Source organism: Rhinolophus hipposideros, assembly GCF_964194185.1.
Source record: "Rhinolophus hipposideros genome assembly, chromosome: 8".
Taxonomy (NCBI): domain Eukaryota; kingdom Metazoa; phylum Chordata; class Mammalia; order Chiroptera; family Rhinolophidae; genus Rhinolophus; species Rhinolophus hipposideros.
Window position 1 is genome coordinate 59776271 of NC_138054.1, and position 27931 is coordinate 59804201.

Genomic DNA, 27931 nt, shown 5'->3' on the forward strand with positions numbered 1-27931 from the left:
GTCTGTAAGTTTTTTTGTTTTGTTTTTTAAGACTGTGGTTATTTCTTACTGATTAATTCTAGAATGACTTTTTATTTTATAATAACTAATGTGAAGTTTGGCAATCTCCATGTGTTGCTAGGTAACACAACAGTGGATGAGTTAATGATGAGACTCATGGCTGCAATGGAGATCTTCACAGCCCAACAACAGGAAGATATAAAGGATGAGGTAAGGTGAAAGGTTAAGACCTTTAATAGGATTTTGATGAGATAATTTATCAAATGGTGATGCTTGCCTATGTCATGATTGATAAGTAAGGATGATGAAGATACATTTCCAGATTAACCAGGACTTATGCCATTGAGTTTACCTTTTAGTTCATTCTTTCGTTGACCCCACAACCCAACAATTTGTTTAACTTTATGGACACTTATACTTTGCTAGATTTGCCATGGTGGCAAGAGGTCGATTTGCAGGAAATGAATTCCAAAGCATATTTACAGAAGAAACTACAGTCCAGAAAATCCTCTCTACTATGTGGGTTTTTCACTCATTTTTAAGGTCATTTTTACTCTTTTTAAATATTGAGATCGATTAGAAATAAATTATTTTATATTTGAACATATTTTTGAGGCGCTGTGAGAAGTAGCAAAAGATCTCCAGAATTCTGAATTTCTCAGTCTCCTGAACATATTCAGATGGTGTAGATGACATGAACCCGGGACCGCAAATAAAATAACAACATCAATATTAGTAATGACAGTGGTAGTCAACACTTATTGAATATTTATAATATGCTAAGCATTTTACATTTATCCTCTCATGTGATCCTCAAAACAACACCCTGAGGCTGTATATGAATCAGAGTTCTGGCAAAAACCAGATGGCACTTTCAAACTGGGTTATTTGAAAAGAGTTTAATAAGGGAACTGTTTGTAAAGGAATGGGTAGGGTTTGTGAAAGTCAACAACAATACCACAGACTGTAGGGCTGAAGGGAGCCCTTACCACCCCAGAGAGGGTGGTATATGGAGAGGACTGCTTCTGAGAGAAGGATAGAGCCAGCCCTTGGTGACCTGGTAGAGAGAAAACCAGGGAATAGCTTCATTTGCCTTCCACACTGATCTCCTGCTGGTACTTCCTGTTGACCTAAGCCTACTAGAAGCTGAAAGGCAAGAGAACCTCCTTGCGCAAAAAGCTAGGTGGAGCGTGGATACTGAGGGTCAAATGGAAAATAACCTAGCACAGATTGGTTCTATTATCTCTACTTTTGACTGAGAAACATGAGAGTCAAAAGGGTTAAGTTAATGTACCCAATGTCACACAGCCAGTGGCGCCTATAACAGTCTCAAGTAATCATTAGTGCTTTATCAGTCAAGAAATTTCTGGATTTGGAAAATAGTTTTAAGATAAAATATGAAACAAATTTTAGCATTTGTTCATTCGAGATGCTTAGTTCACAGACATTTATAAAATTATCCTCTTTAATTTTGTTTGTTTTTAATTAAATAAGATTTCCATAGAACAAATAAGGGAGGGTATGCTTTCTGAGCAATGATGAAGTTTCCAGGTACAGTAAGTGTTTTCAATAGAATAATAGCCTTTAGTTATTGCAAATGGGAAACGTGTAGATGATTTACTATAACTTTGTACTACGATATTTTACTTTATTTACTTCTCTGTCTTTCATTAGACTGTGACTTTGTTAAGAGCAAGGGTTGTGTCGTAGTCACATTTGTAACTCTATCCCCAGACAGTGTACCTTGGACAAAGTAGGCACTCAGTAATGTTTGTCAGATGATTGAATAAATGAATACTTGGAAGAATTTACATGAAATAATGTTACTTTAAAAAATTCTCGATTACAGTGGTATAAAACCACATTAACAAATGTGAAAATTTGGAGTGCTATAACTAGGTTAGAGTTTTAATGCTCATTAGGTTTCTTTTATTCCTATAAAAACATTAAGTTTGTAATTTTTCTTAATAGTCAGTGTATCATTTACTCTGAGAGAAAGGTAATCAGATATATGGTGGAAAAAATGTTTATCTGTTACTCTGTTAATTGACACTGACATTTCAAAAATAATGAAGCACCGTACTTAGTTAGGAATTTGTAATAATAGGTGTGTTGCCATTCAAGATTACATTTATCCTAGAATATAGGCATTGATTGACAATAATTCCTAAACACATTCTTCAACCATTTAAATCTTGAGTCTGATTAGTACTAGATTTACAGATTATGCTGTATAATAATAGGAATGCACAATATTCGCATGCATATTCCCAGTTCATTCTTTCATCTTAATTTGTGTTCCTCATAATTCATTGGTAAAGAAATTGACTTTAATTCCTTTAAGACTGAGCACAAAATTGAATGTGAGGGTTACAGGAAAAATCCAGGCTCCATATAATTGAAATTTTTATTGAAATTTAACTGCAAGAGGTAAGGATTTCTCTTTGATTTTAGAGTGCCTTCATGAAAGTTATCATTCAGGTCATAAGTACAGTTCCTAAGAAAAGCTTTTCTAAGTTTAAAGACTTCTTTTGGACTATGCAGAGATCATAATGGTATCTGCTGAGTGTATGTGACAAGAAACACTGTTCCTTGTAATTGTGAATTTGCCTTGACTTTTTATTTTTAATTTTCAAATAAGACTTGAAGCTTGCTGTTAAAATGAAATTCATGAACAGGTTTGGATGATGGCTTCTAGGCCTGAATTTATTTAAACTTAACTTTGGTCCAGTTACATCTATCACTTCAAGGATTCCATGATGTTAGTGCAATCAGAGATACCTATACTTCATAAAGCTTTTATTAAATAAAACCAAACCCAAACCGTATCCATACTCTGAATCATTCTTCAGTGGCCCAGAATGGACTAACCTTTATGTCAGTAATTGTTCTAACTCTCACCAGGAAGTATATATTTATATTAGTGTTTTTCAGTGTGATTCCTGGATGACTAGAATACTCAGTTACCTACCAAGGAATCCAGGCAGCTAGATGTGAAAAAGCAACGTAATCAATATTGTTCCCTCCAAATTCTATTTCATTCATTGTATTTGTCACAATTAGACTGCTCATATATAAATAGAATTGCGTTAATGACAAATATTCATTTAACTTTGGTTTTTTAATTTCCATGTCATTCACATTATTATTAAATTTACATTCATTTTACTTTTTTAAGATTTAAAATATAGCTAACATACAACATTATATCAATTTCAGGTGTATACCATAGTTATTCAACATTTATGTACCTGAACAAGTGATCATCATAAATCAGCAACCATCTGACACCATACCACTCTATCACAATATTACTGACTATATTCCCCATGCTGTATGTTACATTCCCATGACTTGTTTTATACCTGGAAATCGGAACCATTTATTGCCTTTCACCTTCCCCCCCACCACATTTTTAGTTTTTCAATTACAGTTGACATTCAGTATTATTTTATATTAATTTCAGGTGTGCAGCATAACAGACATTTATATAATTTAAGAAGTGATCCCCCTGACTACTGTAGTACCCACCTGACACTACGCATAGTTATTATCATATTATTGACTATATTCTCTATGCTTTACATCTCCATGACTATTTTGTAGCTATCAATTTGTTCTTCTTAATCCTTTCAGCTTTTAAACCTTCCCCCAACTCCCATCTCATCTATCACCCCAATAAATCTAGTACCCATCTGACACCATACATAGTTATTACAATATTATTGACTACATTCCTTATGCTAAACCCTGCGTCCCCATGACTACTTTGTAACAACTAATTTGTACTTCTTAATTCCCTTCCCCGTTTTCACCCACGCCTTTAACCCTCCACTCCCATCTGGCAACCATCAAAATGTTCTTGGTACCTATGAGTTTGTTTCTGTTTTATTTATTTCTTTGTTTTGTTCTTTAGATTCTACATATAAGTGAAATAACATTGCATCTGTCTTTCTTTATCTGACTTACTCCACTCAGTAAAATACCCTCTAGGACCATCCATGCCAGCGCAGTTGGTAAGAACCCATTCCCATTCATTGCTGAGCAATATTGTGTATTTGTACCACCTACTCTTTTTCCCGTCATCCATCGATGGACAGCGCAGCTGCCTCCACATCTTTGTAAACAGTGCTGCAATGAACATATGGATGCACTCATCTCCTCAAAGTAGCATTTTGGGTTTCTTTAGACAAATACCCAGAAGTGGAATTACTGGGTCCTTCTTTGTTTCTTTGTTGTTGCCTTTGTTTTAAAGTCTGTTTTGCCTGGTATAAGTATTGCTACCCCAGATTTTTTTTTCTTTTTTTTTTCCATTTTCATGAAATATCTTTCTCCATCCCTTTACTTTCAGTCTGTGTGTCTTTCAATCTGAAGTGAGTGTCTTGTAGGCAGTATATGAAAGGGTTTTTTCTTATCCATTCAGCCACTCTATATTTTTGATCAAAGCATTTAATCCATTTACATTAAGGTAATTGTTGATAGATATGTAGTTATTGCCATTTTATTATTCATATTTTTGATATATTTTTTTTCCTATCTTAAGTCCCTCTAAGATTCCTTGTAATACTGGTTTGGTGGTGATTAACTCCTTTAGCTTTTTCTTGTCTGGGAAGCTCTTTATCCGTTCTTAGATTTTTAAATGACAGCCTTGCTGGGTAGAGTAGTCTTGGTTGTAGATCACGTTGAATATTTTGTGCCAATGCCTTCTGGCCTGCAAAGTTTCTGTTGAGAATTCAGCTGACAGTCTTACGGGAGCTCCCTGATAAGTTACTAATTGCTTTTCTCTTACTGCTTCTCTCTTTGTCTTTAATCTTTGCCATTCTAATTATAATGTGTCTTAGTAAGGGCCTATTTGGATTCGTCTTGTTTGGTACTCTGCACTTCCTGGGTTTGTCTATTTCCTTTGCCAGGTTAGGAAAGTTTTCAATTGTTATTAGATTGGTGCAAAAGTAACAGAAGTTTAAAAGGTTAAAAATTGCAAAAACCACACTTTTGCACCAACCTAATATTTCTTCAAATAGGTTCTCAGTCCCTTGCTTTGGGTCTTCTCCTTCTGGTTCCCCTTTGCTGTGAGTGTTATTACACTTGCTGTTGTCCCAGAGGTCTCTTAAACTGTCCTCATTTTTCTTTTTTGATTCTTTTTTTTCTTTTTGCTATTCTGATTGGGTGTTTTCTGCTACCTTGTCTTCCAAATCTCTGAACTCTGTCTCTGGTAGGTTGCTTATCTCCATTTTGTTTATTTCTTTTTACAGAGTTTTCTCTTATTCTTTCATTTGGAATGTATTTCTTTGTTTCCTCATTTTGGCTGTCTTTCTGTGTAAGTTTCTAGGTATTAGTAGACCTGCTATGTACGTCTCCCATTCTTGCCAGGTGGCCTTATATAGTAGTTTCCCTGTGGGGCTCAGTGACTCAGTCTTTCTGATCACCTGTGCCAGGTGCTCCAAGAGTGTCCCTTGTGTGAGTTATATGTGCCCTCCTCTTATTTTTGAGCCTTGGTTGCTAGTGGCACTAAGTCAGTCAGTGGGTAGGATTGACCCTCAGACTGACTGGCTGTGGGGTTTGGCCCCATCCACAGTTTATGGGCTGCTGTGCTAGGGGCTTACCCCAGGGTGTGGGATTCACTCCAGTGGGCTCTGGTGCCTATTGAGACTGTCCTTTGGGTGTGCCATTTATAGAACTAATTGGGTGGTGCTCTCCTGTAGTCTGAAGCCAACTTCCATGTTGCTATTGAACAACCAATGGGTCAAAGGAGAAATCAAAAGATTAATTTTTTAAAAACCTAGCAACAAATAAAAATGAAAATACAATGTTCTCTTGGAAGGGGCCAAGTTCAGGCCCAGGTCAGCCACTGCCTGTGACCAGCCAGGGACTACCAGGTAGGAGCTATAAAGCGATCCACAGTTTGTCTCTACTTGTGCTAGACCTGGAGCCATGTGGGAGAAGCCACGCTGCAAACTGAGGGTGGCTACCGCCCGTTTTAGGACTGAGGTAGCTCCACAAAAAGGCAGGACGTTCCGAGGCCTGCTGCCAGCTGCTCGCTCCCAACTCCCTGTAAGGTTCAGCTGCTGATAAAGCCTCGTGTGGTATGGAGTTGGGTATGGCAGGGTCTCAGTGAGTGGCCAGGGTGGAGCAAACAGAGCTCATCAGACCAATTTAGACTGATTTGGCCATGGGGGGAAGGCTCAACACAAAAGATGGCACCCGCCTGCCAGCTGCACAAGCAAAGGACCCCACACAGGGGTGAGAGCAACTTTTCCTCCAGTCCTCACCGTGCAGCCACACAGTTCAGTCTTTCCCCATATGTCCCTGCGTCATTGTCCCTCTGCCATAGTCCAGAGTGAGTACCTGTGAATGAGTGTGCACAGGACCTTTAAGAGGACATCTGGGTTTCCTGCAGCCTTTCCTGCAGCCTCACCCGGGCATTTGGAATCCCCACTGTTTTTCACAGTCAGATGTTGTGGCATCTCCTCTTCCCAGCACGAGTATTCTGGGCTGGGAATCTGATGTAGGGTTAGGGTCTCTTGTTCCTTTGGGAGGAAACTCCACAACCGAGATATCCCTCCCAATTCTCAACTGACACATAGAAGTTTGGGACCAGCCGATTTCGCATCTCCTCCCCTCCTACCAGTCTCAATGTGGCTTCTTCTTTATATCCTTAATTATAAAATTTCTCTTCAGCTAGACTTCAGATAGTTCTCCAGGTTGACTGTTCTATCATTTGGTTGTAATTTTGATGTGTTCACAGGATGAGGCAGCCACAGCATTTATCTATTCTGCCATATTGGATCTCTATTCTCATTTTTCCTTTCTCAAATTAGTTATATTCTTAGTTCCCCAAAATTGATTATGGCTCAAATGTGGTTCATTGAAGTATAATGTTCAAAATGATATAATAAATATTGTAAGTCAGTTTAACATAGTTCAAACTAATTCAACATCAGTATAAACGTAATTCAGAGAACTCTAGTGCTAGTATAGAAAATGCCAAGGTAGCTTACTCTGATTGTGATGATTTCATGCTAGGTGCCATAAAAGAAAATTTTGATTAAGAGGTGAATATTGATTATATAGGAGAAGCGATCCATTTACCCCTAGTGCTAGTGTTTCTCTGTTATGAAATTTTTCATAAAAGCATGAAGCCTTCATAGTTTTTGTTTGTTAAATCAATGGGCTTTTTTTTTCAAAATGAGAAAAATAATACTACTGAAAAAAAAAGGTATTGCTCAAGGCAGAGAAGTAACCAAACCACAGAGGAGAAATTGTTTACATTTGTATTCCTTAAAGTAAAAGTGGAGGTAAATCCTACTACTGCCAAGAAACTTGTAAATCCAGCTACAAAGTTAACAATAGAAAATGCTCAAACGAGATAGCAGAATGAGTTCCTTGAAAAGTATTCATCAAATGGCACTATTGGATGGCATGTGATGGCAATAGGATGGTCTGTGGAAGAGCAGTGACCACACGGCATGCACATTATGTTGCTTTACAATTAGAGGAAATTACTAATATGTACAAAGTAAGAATCAGTTTGGGCGTATTGTTATATGTATATATATGAGGTAGAAGTAGTCATTGCTCTTCATTCTGTTTATCAATGAAAAATATATGTTACAAGAGAAGAGTTTAACTTAATGATTACTTTATAAGCTCTGTGTTAGTTATAAAAAGATGAGGTAGAATCAGTGCTGTTGACTAACTGTACTTCAAAGGATACCATCCGGAAAATGAAAAGACAACCCACAGATTGGGAAAAGGAATGTTTGCAAATCATATATCTGGTAAGGTACTTGTATCTAGAATATATAGAGAACTCTTACAACTCATTAGCAAAACGGCAGATTACACTCATTAAGAAAATGGGCAGAGGATCTGAGCAGATATTTATCCAAGGATGATATATAAATCATCAATAAGCACATGAAAAGATGGTCCACGTCATTGTCATCAAGCAAATGTAAATCAAAACCGCAGCGAGATACTACTTCACATCAACTGCAATGACTAGAATCAAAAAGTCAGGTAACAAGTGTTAGTGAGGATATGGAGAAATCTGAACACTTACAGACTGTTGACGGGAAGTCTGGCATCTACGGGAGTGGCTTCTGCAACAGGTTGATAGGTGACAGGTAGAGGTCTTTCTTTTGTTTTCCAGTACTTGTTGGTAGAATGTTCTATTTTCTCTCCGACTGCAGCCTTTTTTTTCCTCTCACACAGTAGTGCTATGTTTTCTTTGCACTATTCCAGCTTCTCACACAATGGGGGGATTCTCTGGGAGATGGGCTTCTCCTCTGTTAACAGTTTGCCTGGGTCATAGGGCGCCACGTCCCTGTGGGGATGTGGAGAGCGTTTGAAGTTCCAAAGCTCTTTCTGCACCCCATAATTTGAGTTCTTGTTTGATACAGATATTCAGGCATAACTGAAAGAACCACCAAGCATTTGCTTCTGTTCTTAATATTACCTCTCATTGGAATTTCCTCTTATTAGGAATAAAGAAAAGAAATGGGATATGAAATCTACCCTGCAGCTGAAACTAGGAGTCGTTAAACTGGATATAAATAGCCTTGGTGAAATATCAGTTACCTTCTAAATTATAACCTATTATTGGTATTAAAATATTATGACTCGCTTTTATTATTTAAAAATTATCTTAGAAATTTTCTTATAATTAGTGGTTTGCAGATGGGCTGGTACCATGTGCTCAGTATTGAAGGAACTAAAGTAAATTATGGGGAACACAAATTAAGATGAAAGAATAAACTGGGAATATGCATGCAAATATTGTACATTCATACTATTTATTATACAACATAATATGTAAATCTGGTATTAATGAGACTCAGTTGATGAAGAAAAAATGTTTGACAGAGTGCAATAGACTTTCATAATAAAAAACATACTAAACTAGGAATAGAAGGGAACTTCCTCAACATAATAAAGGCCATGTAAAAGAAACCCACAGCTAACATTTATACTCAATAGGGAAACACTGGAAAGCTTTCACTCTATAATCAGGAGCAAGACAAGGATGCCTACCTTCACCACTGCTATTCAACATAGTAGTGGAAGTTCTATGCAGAGCAATTAGGCAAGAAAGTAAGTAAGAGACATCCAAATTGGAAAGGAAGAAGTAAAATTATCTCTATTCACAGATGATATGGTCTTACCATCGAAAACCTGAAGACTACACACACACACACACACACACACAAACACACACACACGCACACACCAAAAAAACCTGTTAGAGCTAATAAACAAATTTGGCAAAGTTGCAGATTATAAAATTTAAAAAATGAGTTGTTTTTCTATACATTAGCAATGAAGACTCTGAAAAGAAAATTTAGAAAACAATTCCATTTACAATAGCATCAAGAATAATACAATACTTAGAAATAAATTTCACTAAGGAGGCCCAAGCTTTGTACACTGAAAACTACAAAGACCTAAATAAATGGAAATACCACCCCTAATTATGTGATTCAAAGGCTTAATAATTAGACGACAACACTATCCAGATCGATCTATAGATGCAATGCAATCCTTATCAAAATACCAAAGGTTTTTTTTTTTTTTGCAAAAATAGAAGAACCCATTTTAAATATATATGGAATTCCATGAATCCCAAATAACCAAAATAATCTTGAGAAAGAACAATGTGAAGGATTGAGACTTCTCGATTTCAAAACTTACTACAAATCTACAGTACAAACAGTGTGATACTAGCATAAAGATAGAAATAGAGACTAATGGAATAGAAAAGTGAGCCAAGAAATATACCCTCTTATGTGTGGTTAGTGGTTTTCAACAAGGGCATGAAGACCATTCAATGGGGAGGGAACAGTCTCTTCAACAAATGATGCTGGAAACACTGGATACCAAGATGGAAAAGACTGAAGCTGAGCCCTTAAGTAATACCATATACCAAAATTAATTCAAAATGGATCAAAGACCTAAATTTTAGAGCTAAAACTGTAAAACTCTTAGAATAAAACAAGGAGAATATCTTCATGACCTTGACTTTGGCAATGGATTCTTAAAGCTGACACCAAAAACACAGACAACAAGAGAAAAAATAAATTGGTCTTTGTAAAAATAAAAAACTTTTGTACATCAAAGGACACTATCAAAGGAGCGAAAAGACAACCTCCACTGAATAGAATAAAATATTTGTAAATCATATGATAAGAGTTTAATATCTAGAGTATGTAAAGAACTCCTACAACTCAACAACAAAAGCCAAACAGCACAATTCAAAAATGGGCAAAGAACTTGAATAGACATTTCTCGGAAGAAGATATATAAATGGCCGAGAAGCACAGGAAAAGATGCTCACCATCATTAGTCATTAGGGAAATGCAAATCAAAACCACAATGAGATACAACCTCACATCCAATAATAAAAAAGAATGGAAAATAACACATGTGGACAAGGAAATGGAGAAATTAGAACTTTCATACATTGCTGATTGGAATGTAAAATGGTGCAGACACAGTGGAAAACAGTTTGGCAGTTTCTCAAAAAGTTAAACATAGAATTAGCACATTACCCAGCCACACACTTCTAGGTACATACCCAAAAGAATTGAAAACAGGGACTCAGATACTTGTACATGAATGTTTGTTTTAGCACTATTTACAATAGCCAAAAAGTAGAAACAATACAAATGTCCCTCAACAGATGAATCGATGAACATGCGATACGTCCACACCAGGAATGTTACTCAGTTATAATACAGATTGAAGTATTATTGATGCATGCTGCAACATGAGTATACCTCGAAGGCCTTAAAATGAAAGATACCAGACACAAAAGGCTAAATATTGTATGATTTCACTTACGATGTATCTTGAATAGGCAAATTCATAACAACAGAGTAGATTGGAGTTTCCCAGGGACTGGAAGTATGAGTGGCTTGGGGTTTTATTGCTTAATGGGTATAGAGTTTCTATTTAGGATGATGAAAAAGTTATGTAACTAGATAGAGATGATAATTTGTATAACATTGTGAATGTACTTAATACCCCTAAATTATACACTTAAAATAAAGAAACAACAAACAATAAACATAGATGTTCCGTACTTTTGAGTGCAGAGAAATGAGAGATGGCTGTGGGCTGGTAATATGAGAAGTTATTGATTCTTGGGCTCAGTACTTGCTGGGCACTACTGGGAACTGACATAGAGTAGAAACGATCCAGGCTCAGCCTTCATGAGCTTTAATCCTGAGCATTTTATTACTCTGTATTTAAACTCCCAACTGTTACCTCTTAGCGAATCAAGGATGTCAGCTGAAATACCTTAAAGACGGGAACAAGCATGTGTTGAGGGTCAGCTAGTACCAGCCGTATATTAGGTATTTTCTGTGAACAATTTCCTTTAGTTTTCATAGTAACCTTAGGAAATAATTATTATCCCCATTTTATTCAGGAGGAAACTGAGGCTTCCAGAAGTTAAATAAATTGCCCAAAGTCACGCAACTGTGTCAAAGCCAGAATACACACTTAATGTGCTTTTCATATATCATGATCCCTTCTAAAGCTGAGTTATATGTACATTAAAGATTCATGGAATAAACTGAAGCAGACCTCTGAACAAGCATCGGGTGGGCTGACCTGAAGAGTAGGTCAGACGTTCCCAGATTCCCAAATGTTATATTTACATGAGTAGAGTAAGAAAGTTTGTCATAACTGTCTACTCTTGTGCATGGAATAATGCTCACTGTTAAAAAGTTATACTCACACCCTGTTTATGTACATTTGTTGCTGTTAAAGTGCCTGCTGATGGATCTGTTCATTCATGCTTGACACCTCAGAGTAGAAGTTAATAATTTGTCGTATGTGAAACTAATGTAAAGAGATTTATGACTCAACATTGGCATTACAATTCAACACACCTGTTCAGAGCCAGCCCTTCACATTTTTCTTTGCCTGAGGTGGGGACTTCTTCATGGATTACAGTAACACTTTTTGACAAGCTTAGACTGGGTGGAGCTGTCTTGTAATGACAGAATACAATTGATGATATCTCAGTAATGCATTCTTTTTTTATTTGGGCTGTCAACATTATTACTGTAAAGGCACTCATTGTTAAATAGCTAGCCGAACCTGTCCACTTTTTGTTTTTAGTAACAGTAGAGTCTAACAAAGTATGTTTACTTTTCTAGCTATGCAGTATTAGCTAGCTTGGGCATTATGTCTAGTTATTGTATTTTCTTTTATGTACCATTGTTTTAAAAGTAGCTATCTTAGTGTTCTCCAAATAAAAATTTAAATTTTCTATTTCTAAAGGCTTTTCAACTGGCTATTGAGACCTTTCCAATGTCATAAATCTGACAGGCACCTAAAGAAATTGCTGACTAAAACTGTCTTAAGGAAAATTCTTGAAAAAGATTCCGAAGAACCTGTTCATGTCTTAAATATTATGCTACCTAAATCTCTATCTTCGGAGACAGTGATATACTTCGTGAATTTTTCTTTCCCATTAAGCAATATATGGCTTTGTTTGTGAGAAGGAATTTTTGTTGCTGAGAGTACATTTGCATTCTACCTTTACCTTGAATTTAATTGCTACAGATTAAGGGTCTACCACTGGTTGTTTCTAAGGAGGTTTAAAAAAGAAGTGTGAGGGACAGTACTTTTCTTTAAGGAACTTGCTATCAACAGTTAGAAAGCTAAAGCATATTCTTACAAAAATAGTTTGTCATGTGACCTGGAAGAAGTCAGAAGGAGCAATCCTTATAGTCAGGAGAGACTTCTTTGAAAAGGTTAAGATTTGATCTGGTACTGGAAAGGACAGAACAATTTGCTTGTGCAGCAGTAAGAGGAAAGAGCATTATAATGTAGAGACAGTATGAGCAAAAGAATAGTGTAAAGAAGTTAAGGTCATGTTGGTCCAGTTTATGGAAAGCAGAAAATTTGTATAGAAAACTAGCAGGAGGTGAAATTCAGTTGCCTACCATTAGTATTTTTAACAAGTCACCTTTGCCTTTCTAAATTACTTGTCTCTGATTTTTATGCCTCTGATGGGGGATCCTCAGAATCCTTTGGTACTTTTCTCCCAGTTACAAATTTGCCTTAACTACAGTTATCCTATCCAATTAACCTCTCATGCCAGCAAACAGATAATTGCAATATAGTGTGAAAACACAGGGATAGTAGTAAGTACAAGATACAGAGGGTGACACAAAGACTTCTTAGAGGAGGAAACATTGAGTTTTACAGGCTAATACGTAGATGTTCACCAGGTAAACCACCATTAATTCATTTCTTTGGCCCCAAAACCAACACATTTTTGTTAAGGACCCACTATTTGCCCACATTGTGCTAAGCACTAGTAGGTGTAAGAGTGACACGGTCCTCTAGGTGTTCAGTGACGTACAAAGGATCCAGTGTACTGATATAACTCCCATGAGGGAAATATGTGTAGTAGGGTGTGAAATCTGCATGTCAAAGTTAAGAAGAAAGGCCTCGCAGGGAAAATTCTCTTAAGCTGAAAGTAAAAAATTAGCGACATTTGAGCAGGTGTACTTGTGAACAAGTGTCTTCTAGATGAAAGATGGACACTTTTCCAATAGATGGCTGGAGTGGAAAACTGTATCATCAGCCAAGAGACACCCATTATATAATTAAATGGGGACTACTTGGTTAATTAGGCAGAAAGATTCTATTTTGAGATTGGATACTTCAACAGTAGCTGTATATACGTCCCATTTCCTATTATATCCATCTTGTCATTTTTACCTTAAAAAAACACCAAAGTTAGCCAAGACAAAGAACAAATGATTCTTCACACTCCACACTTCAAAATTGTTGTTGTGCATGTGTTTGTGTGTGTGTTTGTGTGTGTGTGTGTGTGTTTTAATATCTAGACACATATAGGAAAACATCCAAGAGAAAATTTTAGCAGACTAGAGAAAACTATTTTAACAGACGATTTGCTTTTGGAATTCTCTACTGTGCACAATTGTTTTGTTGAAGTAATTCACTGCTCGTGTGCTAAAATGCCACAGCTTCAGGGCCTTGGACTAGGGATGCTTATTATCCTTGAGTTAAAAAAGACAACAAACACTAAAGTGACTGATGGAAAGCAACTGGAACTCTCGGTTCATTGCTGATGGGATTACAAAATGTTTTAGACACTCTGAAAAATAGTTTGACAATTTCTCAGAAACTTAAACATACGCTTAACACACAACCCAGCAACCTTATTCCTAGGCATTTATTAACTCTAGAAAAATGAAAACTTATGTTCACACAAAAACTTGTACATGAATGTTCCTAAAAGCGCTATTCATAATTGCCAAAGCTGGGAAAAGCTCAAATGTCCTTCATTGTCCTTCAATTCACCTTCAGTGGGTGAATGAATAAATATACTGTGTTACATTCGTGTGGTGGAATACTACTCAGCACTAAAAAGGAACAAACTATTAATATGAACAACTTAAATGTATTGCAGAGGCATTATGCTTAGTAAAAGAAGTCAGTCTCTAAATGTTACATACTATATAGTTTCATTATATATTGTATGCTAGTTTTGAAAAGAAAACTATAGGAATAGGCACCAATCAGCTTTTGCTAGGAGTTAGCACTCAGGAGAAGTATAACTACAGAGGGATACAGAGGGTGGTTACGTGAATCTGCACATGTGTGAAAAGTCATAGAACTATACACAAAAAGTAATCACCTTCACTGTATGTTCACTTAAAAAATGAGATTAAAAGTAAGGAATAAACAGTCCATAGAATTGCCTTTTAAATTAGCTTTGGTAAAATTTTATTGTTTTTTTAATTTGTGTTGCTAACTTTATTTTGATGCCTATAATAATAGCTAACATTTATTAAATCCCTCCTCTTAGGCATAGGTGGGGCCATTTGCATTCCTGCTATCATTCTTTAAACCAAGCGTTATACCCATTGGACAGACGAGGAAACTGGCCCAGAGCATTAAAGGACTTTCCCAAGTCAAATACTAACTGCAAAAAACTCTTATTCTATATACCGTAGTTGGGTTGCACTAACTTGAAGCTTCAGGCATTGGAGCATCAGTTCTCAAAAGTGTGGTGCAGTAGCTACTAGCATTCCAGTCACCTGGAGAACTTGCTTTAAATGCATGTTCCTGGGCCCCTGACTTAGTGAGTCACTTTCCACTTTCCTCTTGTATAAAATGGGGACAATAACAGTACCTACCTGATATGCATGTTTTGAAGATTAAATAAGATAATACGTGTAATACACGAAACTCTAGTGCCTAGAATTTAGTAAGCAATATATAGATAAATATTATCTATTGTTATTTTTACTCTAGGCTGATCTGAAAGGAACTTTGAAAATCATTTAATCTTAACTTCATTCTACAGTTGGGGAAACTGGGAGCTATATAAGTTATTTGTCCAAGATCACTTACGGCATCAGGTTTTTTTGTTGTTGTTTTTTTTTTCCTTTTAGTGTTATTTTTCTCTTAATTGAAATAAAATATTTCTCTGTAATGGGACATCCAGTAGGTGTGGGGGGGGTTGGGGAAAAGATTTTCAAATGATTTTGAATTCTTTTTGTTTTTAAATAACATTTTTTAATTGAGGTATAACTGACAACATTGTATTAGTTTCAGTTATACAATGTAATGATTCAATATTGTATATATTGCAAAATGATCACCACAATAAGTCTAGTTAACATCTATCACCATACATAGTTACAGAATTTTTTCTCTTGTAATAAAAACTTTAAAGATTTACTCTCTTAGCATCTTTCAAATATGCAATACAATATTATTAACTATAGTCGCCAAGCTGTACATTCCATTCCATAACTTATTTATTTCTAACTGGAAGTTTGTACCTTTGACTCCCTTCACCCATTTCACCCGCACCCCACCTCCCACCTCTGGCAACGACCAATCTGTTCTCTGTATCTGTATCTATGAGCCTTTTTTTTTTCCTTTCCATCACCATATATTGGGAGCCTTTTTTTTTAATTCCATATATAAGTGAGATCATATGGTACTTGTCTTTCTCTGACTTATTTCACTTAGCATAATGCCCTCAAGGACCATCTAAGTTGTCGCAAATGGCAAGATTTCATTGTTTTTTTATGGCTGAATAGTAGTCCATTGTGTGTGTGTGTGTGTGTGTGTGTGTGTGTACATGTACTTCTACACATATATCACATTTTCTTTATCCATTTATTCATCAATGTACTCTGAGGTTGTTTCTATATCTTGGCTATTATAAATAATGCTGCAGTGAACATGGGGGTGCATATATCTTTTCAAGTTAGAGTTTTCATTATCTTCAGATAAATACCCAGAAGTGGATTTTCTGGATCATATGGTAGTTTTATTTTTAATTTTTTGAGGATCTTCCATACTGTCCTCCATAGTGTCTGCACCAATCTAGACATTTTCCTTTAAAAAAAATTATCATATGTACTTTTGTTAGAAAAATGCCTCCTTAAATTGTTTTTCATAAAGCTGTTATAGGCTTGTGTATACAGTATTCGATACTACTTTAGCAGTTGTAAAGAGTTTACCCTAAGATGAACTAGAATAACTGTATATAAAGTGCAGAGAATACAACCCATGGAATCTATTCACTGCACGTCTTCCAGGTGTAACTTAACAAAGAACATACGCTTTGCAGCCCTGAACTAGTTTATTCATGCAAAGCCAAGCAAAGATTCACCTTTGCAATCAACCCAAAGTGTTTGTGGACATCTCTTATCTGGGAGGGGATAAAACCTTCTCTACAGCTTTTTAATCCAAATACCAATCGAAATGTATAGCTGTAGCTATCTAATTACTGTTTACTAGGAGACTATATGACAGAATTTCACTTTGAAAGTCAGGACCAGCCAACCATGGAGAACAATCCTTCGTATGCTTAAGGGCCTTTTCATATTCGCTTCTCAAAATGACAGCCTTCTGTCAAGAAAGGAACTGTCTAACAAATACCTACCCACTCACACCCCGATTCCACATTGGAAGAACCACCCATTCCCCTTCCATGTGCTTTCTCTTTAACCACTGAATATAGTTTAGCTGGTAAAATGCTTGCTCTGAATTTCAATCCAACGGAAATTCTTTCAGTGCCATGTGCCAACTTACACCAGGTGACATGGTTTCTACTCTCATAGAGCTTGCCACTTGTCTCTAAAAAGGAAACCTCAGTACATGAAGCAATTAGAGAACAATTAGTTTTAAAACAGAGAGACGGAGTCCACGTGCAAGTGGAATAAAAAGAAGTTCGTTCAGATTGAGAGACGGAGTCCACGTGCAAGTGGAATAAAAAGAAGTTTGTTCAGATTAAGAGATGAGAATAAGCTAGAAGAGTCTGAAGAGAGACATGGCTTGAATTAGGTAGGCCCTTGGGTAACTGGAAGAGAGTCCTTGCTTAAGAGTAGCTTACTGTCTCATGAGGGTCACTATAAGTTAGTGGCTAAGATCTTATGGTGCCATACTGCCTGAATTCAAATCCTGACTCTTCCACTTGGCAGCTCTATAACCTTGAGACAAATTTCTTTGTGCTTCAGTTTCTTCAATAGCAGTTATTTGATATGATTAAAACAGTTGATATATGTAAGTGCTTAGATTGGTACCTAGCATCTAGTAAGTACTTACGAAATATTTTCTGTAATAATAATAATATAAACTCAGTTTGGGGGAATGAGTAGGAAGTAATCATTTGGATTAAGGAGGAAGTACATTGAAAAAATGTGGAAATGGGATAACAGCTTGGAGATATGAAATGACTTGAAACATGTGAGCAATGAGAAGTAATTCAGTAAGGCAAAAAGGAGGTGTTGATAGGGGAAGGGAGGAGAGAGGAACCTGAGAATATGCATTAGGGCCACGTCTTGAAGTTACTTCTGTGCTCTGCTGCAGTTTGAACCTTAAACTGTGGGCAGTGAGTAGCTGTCACTTTTTTAAAGCAGGAAATGACGTAAGATTTGTAATTTAGTTTCTCCTTCCATCACCATGTATTTGACCCCGATTTTCCCTCTTCTACCACCTCCCTCCCACAATGCAATATATACAGAGGGTGTCAAAATGTATACACATTTTAAGAAAGGAAAGAAACTATTAAAATTGTAATACTCAATATATACAGATAATAAAAGATGAATACAAATCATGTGTATACATTTTTTGGCACCCCTGATAGATGATGTATTATCGAAATTATCGAAATGTACACTTGAAACCTATATAATTTTACTAATCAATGCTACCCCAATTCATTTAACGTAAAAAAACACTAAAAAAAAGATTTGTAATTTAGGAAACTAATTCTGATAGCTGTGCTATTTGCTCAACACTTTGTTCATATCTTTCTGATATTACTTATCATGTTGTAATTTATCTGTTATTTTATTTTCTTCTTGAGGTACAGTGCTTTACAAAGTGTGGTCCATTGAGCACACATTTGTTACAAATACAGATTTTTGAATTTCCATGCTAGATCTACTGAATCAGAATCTGTGCAGATGGGCCAGAGAATCTGTGTTTTCACAACTTTTCTATATAACAAGTGATTCCTGTATATCTTCAAATTTGAGAACCATTGGTTTAGCGAAAAGAACACAGGCTTTAGAAACGGATAGACCCACGTATAAAACCTGATTCAGTCCCTGACAAACTGTACCTCCAGGCAAATCAGGTAGCCAGTTCAAGTCTCAGTTTCCCCATATGCCAAGTGGAAATAATAATACCCTATGGCAGTATTGTGGAGATGAAAAGAAACAGCATGTGTAAAATGCCTAACCCATAATAGACCCTCATATATATTGCCTTCCTTTCCAAGTTTATACATCTATCTCCTACAACTAGAGAGAAAAGGAAACTGTGTTTTACGTCTTATTGTTTCCAGTTCCTAACACAAAAGCCTAACATACAGTAGATGTGCATAAATGCTTTATAAATGTGTAAGGGATTGAATGAGTTTTATGGGGACGACTGGAAGTTGGGAGACCTATTAATAAGCTAATGCTTCTTAAACTAGACAGGAGATGACAAGGGTCTGAACCTGAGACATTGTGCTTAAAAAATGTGCGGGTTTCATTCTAGGTTACCAGGCAGATAGGTAGATTGGTTTAGCCATAACATAAACTCTCACAAGCTAGCCTGCTTCCTCTAAAGCAGACACTGAGACGGCAATTCATCATTTGAAATCCTGCCACTAAAGAAATTAGCAAACCAGTCTTAAATCCAGCTTTTCAATTCACTCCCACATACCACTTCTATCCAGATGAAAAAGAATCTTTTCTAAACATCTCCACCGGAAATTCCAGAGACTTACATTCTAGCAAAGCAAGACAGTCTCAGGACTTGGAGGTTACTTGCTACTTGTGAATTCATCTCTCTGTTTTCATAGTCCTACAGAGGACTATCTGAAATTTCTCTATTTAACAAACTCATAGACAGAGACAACAGTATGGTGGTTACCAGAGGGAAAGAGTGGGGCGGGTAGGGAGAGGATGAAGACGTAAAGGGAGTCAAATTTATGGTGATGGAGAGAAACTAGACTTCGGGTGCTGAGCACACAATGCATGCATGATACAGATGATGTGTTATAGAATTGTACACTTGAAACTCATATAATATTATTAACCAATATTCCCCCAATAAATTTAATTTAAAATGAAATAAAATGGAGATAATAAAAAAGAGAAATTTCTCTGTTTAAAGCTTTTGATAACTGGAGTTTAAAATACAACCAGTTAGCCTAGCAATTAGGCTCGGTATCAGACCTATTCTTTCAGGTCTGTAACCTGAAAGAATGTTAAGTGTCAGGTTTGCCGTAATCCTTATTTCACTGCCTTTGAACACTAGCAGTTCATTAATGATCTTACAGGGAAATCAGTTTGACAAATTCAAACTTACCGTGCAAATGCCTGTGGAGCCAAATGCTGTCATTGTTCCATTTTTAAGGATCTATGAAGTTCCAAGCACTGCTTGGGACTAGGAATACAGAGGAAAAGTCTCTTCAGTTTGCCTTGGGTCCGAAGAGAGAAATAAACATGTAAATAGTGACAACTCTACAGAATAATACAAGGCTAGAGGTACATATCCATTTCTTGTCATATTGCTCTTCTCTGTGGAGAGTCCATTGGGAATGAAATAAACTAAACCTATATTTGCTTTTCCTGTTCAGTTCATGCAGCAAGTAGAAAATGTTTATTCCTTGCAGCAACTGAAAACAGTTTATTCCCAGGAAAATCATTCCGTGACTGTCTTTTACCCAGATTCAAGGACTGTATTTGCAATGTTTGGAAGGAAGGGGAGAAAGACAATGAGCATGTAGGTTGAAGAGAAGCGAAATGGCAGGCAGCTCTAGATGAGATACCAGGTGGCCTGCATTCTAACAAGCTGTGTGACCCTGAGAAAATCACTTCAGCTTTCCGAGGCTCAGTTTCCTCATCTCTAAATGGGGCTAAAAGTCCTTTTCTGGCCAACCTAATTATTGTATCACATGTGAAAGTACTTTGTAAACTTTGAACTATACATAACTTTAGAGGATTAGAAGTGCTAGATACAAATATGGGCAGAGGGACATTCATTGATACTACCTTTTCCTCTGCAAAGACTTAGTTAATGGTGGCTTTGATTAGCAAGGAAATGAGAGCTTTTTACAGAATGGGAATCACAATGATAAACTAGGCGTAGCACCAAGGAATTCATTCCTACCACAGATGCATGATGCCTTCTAAATCATTCCTGATTCCATTAACAAGATGATCATTTCTTCCAGTCTGGAGCCTTAGTACGTTTTGGAGCACTGTCCCACCTGTGTTCTTCTGTTTAATCCTCACATCCCCAGTCACCCAAAAGTAGAGCAAACTTAGGGGCTTGCTCTGGGCCCTCGTGCTAAAGAGCCTCCCCTCCTATTAGCCCCCACAACCTGCAACTTAGAATGTGCTTACCTAAAGACAGCTTATGTAGTAAGCAGACTAGGTTCACCAAACAGACAGACAGATAGAAAAAAATAGAGATTACCTTTTTGAAATTTGATATTTCAGAAGAGTCAGAGTAGTTATGAAAGAAATCAAATTTGTCAGGCTTCTGAGACTTATTTTACAGTATAGTATTGCCTTTCTTCTGAGTTACACATGGTGCGTAGTCTGTGCTGAGGACCTCTCGTGTTCTTAGTTTTGGCCCTCGACACCGATCAGAGCCCTGGTTTATAAATAGCGACTTGGGTGGAGTGCGGCAGTCAGCCAGGGAACAATGGGAAGATATGTCAGAGACCTGCGGCTCCTGTTCACATCATTGTTCATGAACCTTCCTCTGCTTCCCCTTCTCTGCCATTGCCAATTAACCTGTAGAAAAATTCTGCTATTAATAAGTAGGGATTTGCCCCAGGTCCTCCCCAGGCAGTCCTTAGAAGAAACTCAGAGAAATTCAACTGTCAGGCCTGAGATGACACAGCTAGTTATTAGAAAGAGGAGGATTAATATTGTTAGCATGATGGTGATGATGATTAGAATAACATTTCTCAAATGACCCCTGCAGTCCCAGATGCTATGCGAGGTGATATGTATTCATCATTACATTTCATCCTTCCAGATAGCCAGCAAGGAGGTATTTTTCCCATTTTAGAGATAAAATTAATCAGTGGTGAAAGAGGTCAAGGCATTTGCCCAAGAACACAGAAATTAAGTGGCAAACCTAGACTTCAAACCAGATCTGTCTGTGTTTAAAGCGCATGGCCTTTTTCCTGTAGTGTTCTGCCGTCGGGCTGGAACGAGGACTAGCGTCCCAGTTATCTGGCTGGACAGTGACTTCCTGGCTGCATCACACCAGGGAGCCGGTACTGTCGGGCAGCGCATCTTTTGAAAGCCAACTTAACACACTGCTTCAAGCAGGGCCCTCATCATGTATACTTTAATTACAGAAAAATAAAAACATTCACCTCCCTTCTCCCACTGTAGAGAGCTTTGTTGTTCTTTAGTTCTTGGCTTTTTAGCTATCAAAACAACAGCTCATGTGATTTCCCTTTGTAATTTGAATACTTGTACTAAGTGTACAATTCAGTGGCATTTAATACAGGTGCAGTATTGTGCAACTATGACCTCAATCTAGTTCCAAAACATTTTCGTCACCCCCATGCCCACTAAGGAGTCACTCCCCCAATCCTCTCTGACCCCTGCCAGCCCCTGCCATTCTCCTTTCTGTCTCTATGGATTTGCCTATTCTAGGTACTTCATACAAGTGGAATCATACAATGTGTGACTTTGGTGTCTGGTTTATTTCACATAGTTTTCTCCACATTGTAGCATATATCAGTACTTCATTATTTTTTATGGCAGAATAATATTCCATCCTATGGCTATATCACATTTTGTTTTATTCATCTGTTGATGGACATTTGGATTTTTTCCACCTTTTGGCTACTGTGAATATTTGTATACAAGTACCTGTTTGAGTCCTTGTTTTTAATTCTTTGGGGTAAATACCTAGAACTGGATTACTGGGACATGTGGTAATTCTGCGTAACTTTTTGAGGACCCACCAAACAGTTTTCACAGCATCCGCATCATTTACATTCTAACCAGTAATAAACTGGGGTTCTAACTTCTCCACATCCTTACATCCTTACATCCTTACATCCTTTCTCCTTTTCTCTCTCTCTCTCTCTCTCTCTCTCTCTCTCTCTCTCTCTCTCTCTTTCTCTCTCTCTCTCTTTCTCTCTCTCAGTACCATCCTAGTAGATATGAGATATCTCTCATTGTGGTTTTCATTTGCATTTCCCTAATGACTGATGATGCCCAGAATCTTTTGATGTGCTTGTTTGCCATTTTTATATCTTCTTTGGAGAAATGTCTTAATTCTGATACTTTAAAAATATTAGTATGTCAAGATTATCAGAATATCCTATGGCCTGAGAAATTTTCAAAAATAAAATCTAAAAATCTGAACTCCAATTGTATCCCAATTAGATCATCAGGTGGAGATTAAAAAGAAAAAGAAAAAGCCATTTACCTCCCAACACTAAAAAAGAAATTGAGGCAGATTCCTACATCTTTCTGGTGCCTAATGAATTAGTGTCCTTAAGAATAATTTAATTACTAAAATCTCTGCTTCCTTTGTTCTCACACCAACCAGGCACTTACTTAGAAAAATAAAATGATTAATTCAGCTTTGGAGGCAGGTTTTGAAAACTTGTCTTTAATTATCAAATATTTAAATTTTACTTTTTTCTTTTTGACATCACTGAATCTACAAAATTGCCAGGGGCTGACTTGTCTGTTTTAGTGACTCAGGAAGGGTCAGTTAATTGTCCTCCCAGTTCAGTACAATCCACATTTGTTACTACCCACTATGTACTAGGAATTGTGCCCAGTCATCAGCATGAAAATACCCCTGAAAAGAAACTCCCAATCTGCCACTCATGCAGATTGTTATAGACGGTAGTCCTGGAGGAATCTAGCGCCCTATATAAGACGATAATTTTCCTCAGTAAAGCTATTTTCTTACTCCCTCCTGCCTATTGTCATTTCTCTCAAGACTTTTAGCCATCTTATGAATCTCAGAACTCAAGATGGGGGGTAATGGCAGTAATGGTAGCAAGAAGAAAGTGAATTAAAACAAGAGCATTTAGTTTGCAAAGGCTGTTGACACTTTTGAGATCCATGACAGTTTCTAGAGCAGGTACCTCAGCTCCCTTACCCTTTCTTTCTTCTTATATACATTGTCACCTCTTTTCCTTCTTCTCTAAATGTATGTGAGGATTAAATAAGATAACCATGTGTAAGCTGGTTACTAGAGTGCCAGGCATATAACAAGCATTCACTAATTGTTAACTAGTCATCTACTAAGCGCCAACTTGGTAGTATTAACTTATGCTGGAAATTCAGAGATTGATAAAACACAGTATCCCTACCCTCTTAAGTGCTCAGTCTAGTGAGAGACAAAGATGTAAATATATAATTATAATGACGCAATGTGAACAGAACACAGAAATCAAGCCATTCAACTTAGGGTGGAGGTGGTAGAAGCACCTGTGAATGCCTAGACACTGAAGTTGGGCCTGAAAGATGAGTGTGATTTTTGCCTGAAGGAAAAATGAAGAAGAATATTCCAGGCCAAGGATGAAGGATATACAAAGGCAGGGAGGCGTGCAAAGCCTGATCTGTTCAGGGAACTGTGAGAGCTTGTATGGGTAAAGCATAGGGTATGTGGAAAGGGAACAGTGGGCAGTGATGCTGATACAGGACATGACGGCAGCTGTGCTAAGACATTGAGATTTTATCCTAAAGGTATGGGGAAGGCATTGAAAGTTAGAAAAGAGGAGTGTTGTGGTGTGATTTTTATTTTAGATAGATAAGTCTCTTATTGACACTATGCTTTCAACAACAGAAATTTGATAATAGCGGTATATAACTACAAAATGTTCAAAAATATATATCCTTTGTCCCTTTCTTTTAGATGAAATTTAAAACACTTTTTAAAGTAGGGACCAGTTTAACATATTTCTTTTTCTCACAGTGTATTACTCCTAGTAGATGTTCAACAGAGTCATTGCTGGATACCAGGGCAAAATACCAAGTGGTTCAGAACAAAAAGTTCTATACCTAAACCTCCAAGTTCAAATGTGTCTAGAGTTAGAAATTATTTCTGTACTCTTCCTAGAAACCTAGAAACCTGTCCAAGTATGGATTATCTTGCATTCTTATGATTAATCAAATTACTTTTATCTGTGATATCAACTCCCTTTCAAGACTTTCTGTTATTAGCTCATGTAAAATCTGAAATATGCTGCTGTGAGACTTTGACTTTCACACTAGTGTCACAGGTAGGTTATGGCTTCTGATTTTTTTTGGTAATATATTAGTTACTCTTTCCATCTGACCTTTCCTTTTCCTGAAGCTCTCCCTAGATGTTCATGAAGTCTAAATCTCATTAGGGTTTTATTCCCTACTTACTAAAAGTTAAAAGTTGAAAAGCCTGAAACTAACATTGAAAATGATTTAAAAGGGTTGGTAAACTTTTTCTTGAAGGGTCAGGTAGTAAATATTTTCAGCTTTGGGGCCACATACTCTGTCACAACTACTCAACGGTGCCATTGTAGCACAAAGCAGCCATAGACAATATGTGAACAAATGGGCATGGCTGTGTTCCAGTAAAACTATTTACAAAAACAAGCCACAGGCCAGCTTTGGTCCAAACGCATGGTTTGCTGACTTATGATTGAAAGTATGCTTCCTCCTGTCTTATCTTTTTGCATTCAGGAAGGAATCATGACTGGAGAAGTGGCCACACACTGTAGTATTTGGATTTTTATCAAAGACCATTACATCATTTTTGTAATCTTTGTCACATGCATGCGCGTGCACAGAAACCAAACAATCTCCAGAGCACTTAGCTGTACTTTCCATGAAACAGGGCTGCCATTGGAGAGGAAATATGTTTGTCTCTCTCTGCCATTTTCTCAGAATGTATATTCTCAGTGGACAGGGTCCTGTGTGAGCAATCAACATGTCCATTTGGGAACCATTTGGGGATCTCTATTCAAAAGCACAGGTCTTATCTCCCCAACTTCTGCCTGGTTGCTAAAGAATTAGGTCCTAGTCCTAGTATTTAACCATTCTTCTGCACCAATGTGGATGAACTTTCCTGAAAGTCCATCTTATGACTTATGACTTTCCTGAAAGCAAAAACAACGTTCCAACCACATATCACTTAAGCTATATTAGAGATGTTCCTTTTAAGCAAAAAGATTCTGTAAGATTCTGTTTTCTATAAGATCCCCTGCTTAGAAAACATGGTCTTAAGAGTGTTTTTTCCAAAGTAAATGTGCATAGGAATCACCTAGAAATCTTATTAAAATTCATATTTTGATTCAGTGAGTCTGGGGTGGGGCCCAAGATACTACATGTATTCCTAGCCTCCAGTTGATTTCAGCACTTGTCCTTGGACCACACTTTGTTCTGTTACTACAGCCCAGTCATCCAAGGTCTTATTGGATCAGCAAAGTCAAGAACCAGAGCTGGTAAACAAAATTGACAAACCTTTAGCCAGACTCATTAAAAAAAGGAGAGAGAGGACCCAAATTAATAAAATCAGAAATGAAAGAGGAGAAGTGACAACAGACACCACAGAAATACAAAAAATTTTAAGAAATTACTATGAGCAACTATATGCCAACAAATTTGACAATCTGGAAGAAATGGACAATTTCCTAGAGGCGCACAACCTTCCAAGGCTAACTCAAGAAAAAACAGAAAGCCTGAACAGTCTGATTACCACCAGGGAAATTGAATCAGTAATCAATAATCTCCCAACAAACAAAAGCCCTGGACCAGATGGCTTTACAGGTGAATTTTTCAAAACATTCAAAAAAGAATTATCACCTATTCTCCTCAAGCTCTTCCAAAAAATCCAGAAGGAAGGAAGACTCCCAAACACTTTTTACGAAGCCACTATCACCCTGATCCCAAAAGCAGACAAAGACACCACAAAAAAAGAAAACTACAGGCCGATATCTCTAATGAACATAGATGCAAAAATTCTCAACAAAATATTAGCGAACAGAATTCAGCAATACATCAAAAAGATCATACACCATGATCAAGTGGGATTCATCCCTGGTATGCAGGGGTGGTTCAACATCCGCAAATCAATTAATGTGATACACCACATTAACAAAATGATAAATAAAAATCACATGATCATATCAATAGATGCAGAAAAAGCATTTGATAAAATACAGCAACCTTTTATGATAAAAACCCTTAAGAAAGTGGGAATAGAGGGATTATATCTTAACATAATAAAGGCCATATATGACAAACCCACAGCTAACATCATACTCAATGGGGAAAAGCTAAAACCATTCCCCCTAAGATCAGGAACAAGACAAGGTTGCCCACTTTCTCCTCTTCTATTCAACATAGTGCTGGAAGTTCTAGCCACAGCAATCAGACAAGAAAAAGAAATAAAAGGCATCCAAATTGGTAAGGAGGAAGTAAAATTATAATTATATGCAGATGATATGATACTATATATAGAGAACCCTAAAGACTCCACCAAGAAACTATTAGAACTGATAGATGAATTTGGTAAAGTAGCAGGATATAAAATTAATATTCGGAAATCAGTTGCATTTGTATATACCAATGATAAAATAGCAGAAGGAGAAATTAAAAAAACAATTCCATTTACAATTGCTCCAAAGACTATAAAATATCTGGGAATAAATCTAACCAAAGATGTAAAAGATCTGTACTCAGAAAATTATACAACACTGAAGAAAGAAATGAAAGAAGACATAAATAGATGGAAACACATTCCATGTTCATGGATAGGAAGAATTAATATAGTTAAAATGTCCATACTGCCTAAGGCAATATACATATTCAACGCAATTCCTATCAAACTACCAACGACGTTTTTCACAGAAATAGAACATATAATCCTAAAATTTATATGGGACCATAAAAGACCCCGGATAGCCTCAGCAATCTTGAGAAATAAGAACAAAGTGGGAGGTATAACGATACCTGATTTCAAACTATACTACAAGGCTACAGTAATCAAAACAGCATGGTACTGGCATAAAAATAGACACATAGATCAATGGAACAGAATAGAGAGTCCAGACGTAAATCCATGCCTATATGCCCATCTAATCTACGACAATGGAAGCAAGAATGTACGATGGGGTAAAGACAGTCTGTTCAATAAGTGGTGTTGGGAAACCTGGACAGACACATGCAAGAAAATGAAGCTGGACCACCTCCTTATACCATATACAAAAACAAATTCAAAATGGCTTAAAGACTTAAATGTAAGATCTGAAACCATAAAATATCTAGAAGAAAATATAGGAAGAAACTTCATGGACATTACCCGGAGTAAGATTTTCACTGATATATCCCCTCGCGTGAGGGAAGTAAGAGAAAAAATAAACATGTGGGATTACATCAAACTAAAAAGT

At 36.9% G+C, this 27931-nt stretch overlaps 1 protein-coding gene and 1 long non-coding RNA gene across 4 annotated transcripts in view; one reads left to right on the forward strand and one right to left on the reverse strand.

The window, feature by feature from the left end:
- FAF1 (Fas associated factor 1) overlaps positions 1-27931 on the forward strand; it is a 389289-nt gene that overhangs the window by 295222 nt on the left and 66136 nt on the right. For all 3 annotated transcript variants that reach the window (XM_081054990.1, XM_081054992.1, XM_081054991.1), the window contains one exon: positions 122-210. In XM_081054990.1, coding sequence (XP_080911116.1) covers positions 122-210 — 89 coding nt within the window. The remainder of the gene's footprint in view (positions 1-121; positions 211-27931) is intronic.
- Positions 5153-21155, reverse strand: LOC308500368. Its single transcript, XR_013993718.1, has 3 exons — positions 20989-21155; positions 19876-19987; positions 5153-8326 (listed from the first exon to the last, which is right to left on the reverse strand). It is a non-coding gene; the product is annotated as an uncharacterized lncRNA (long non-coding RNA).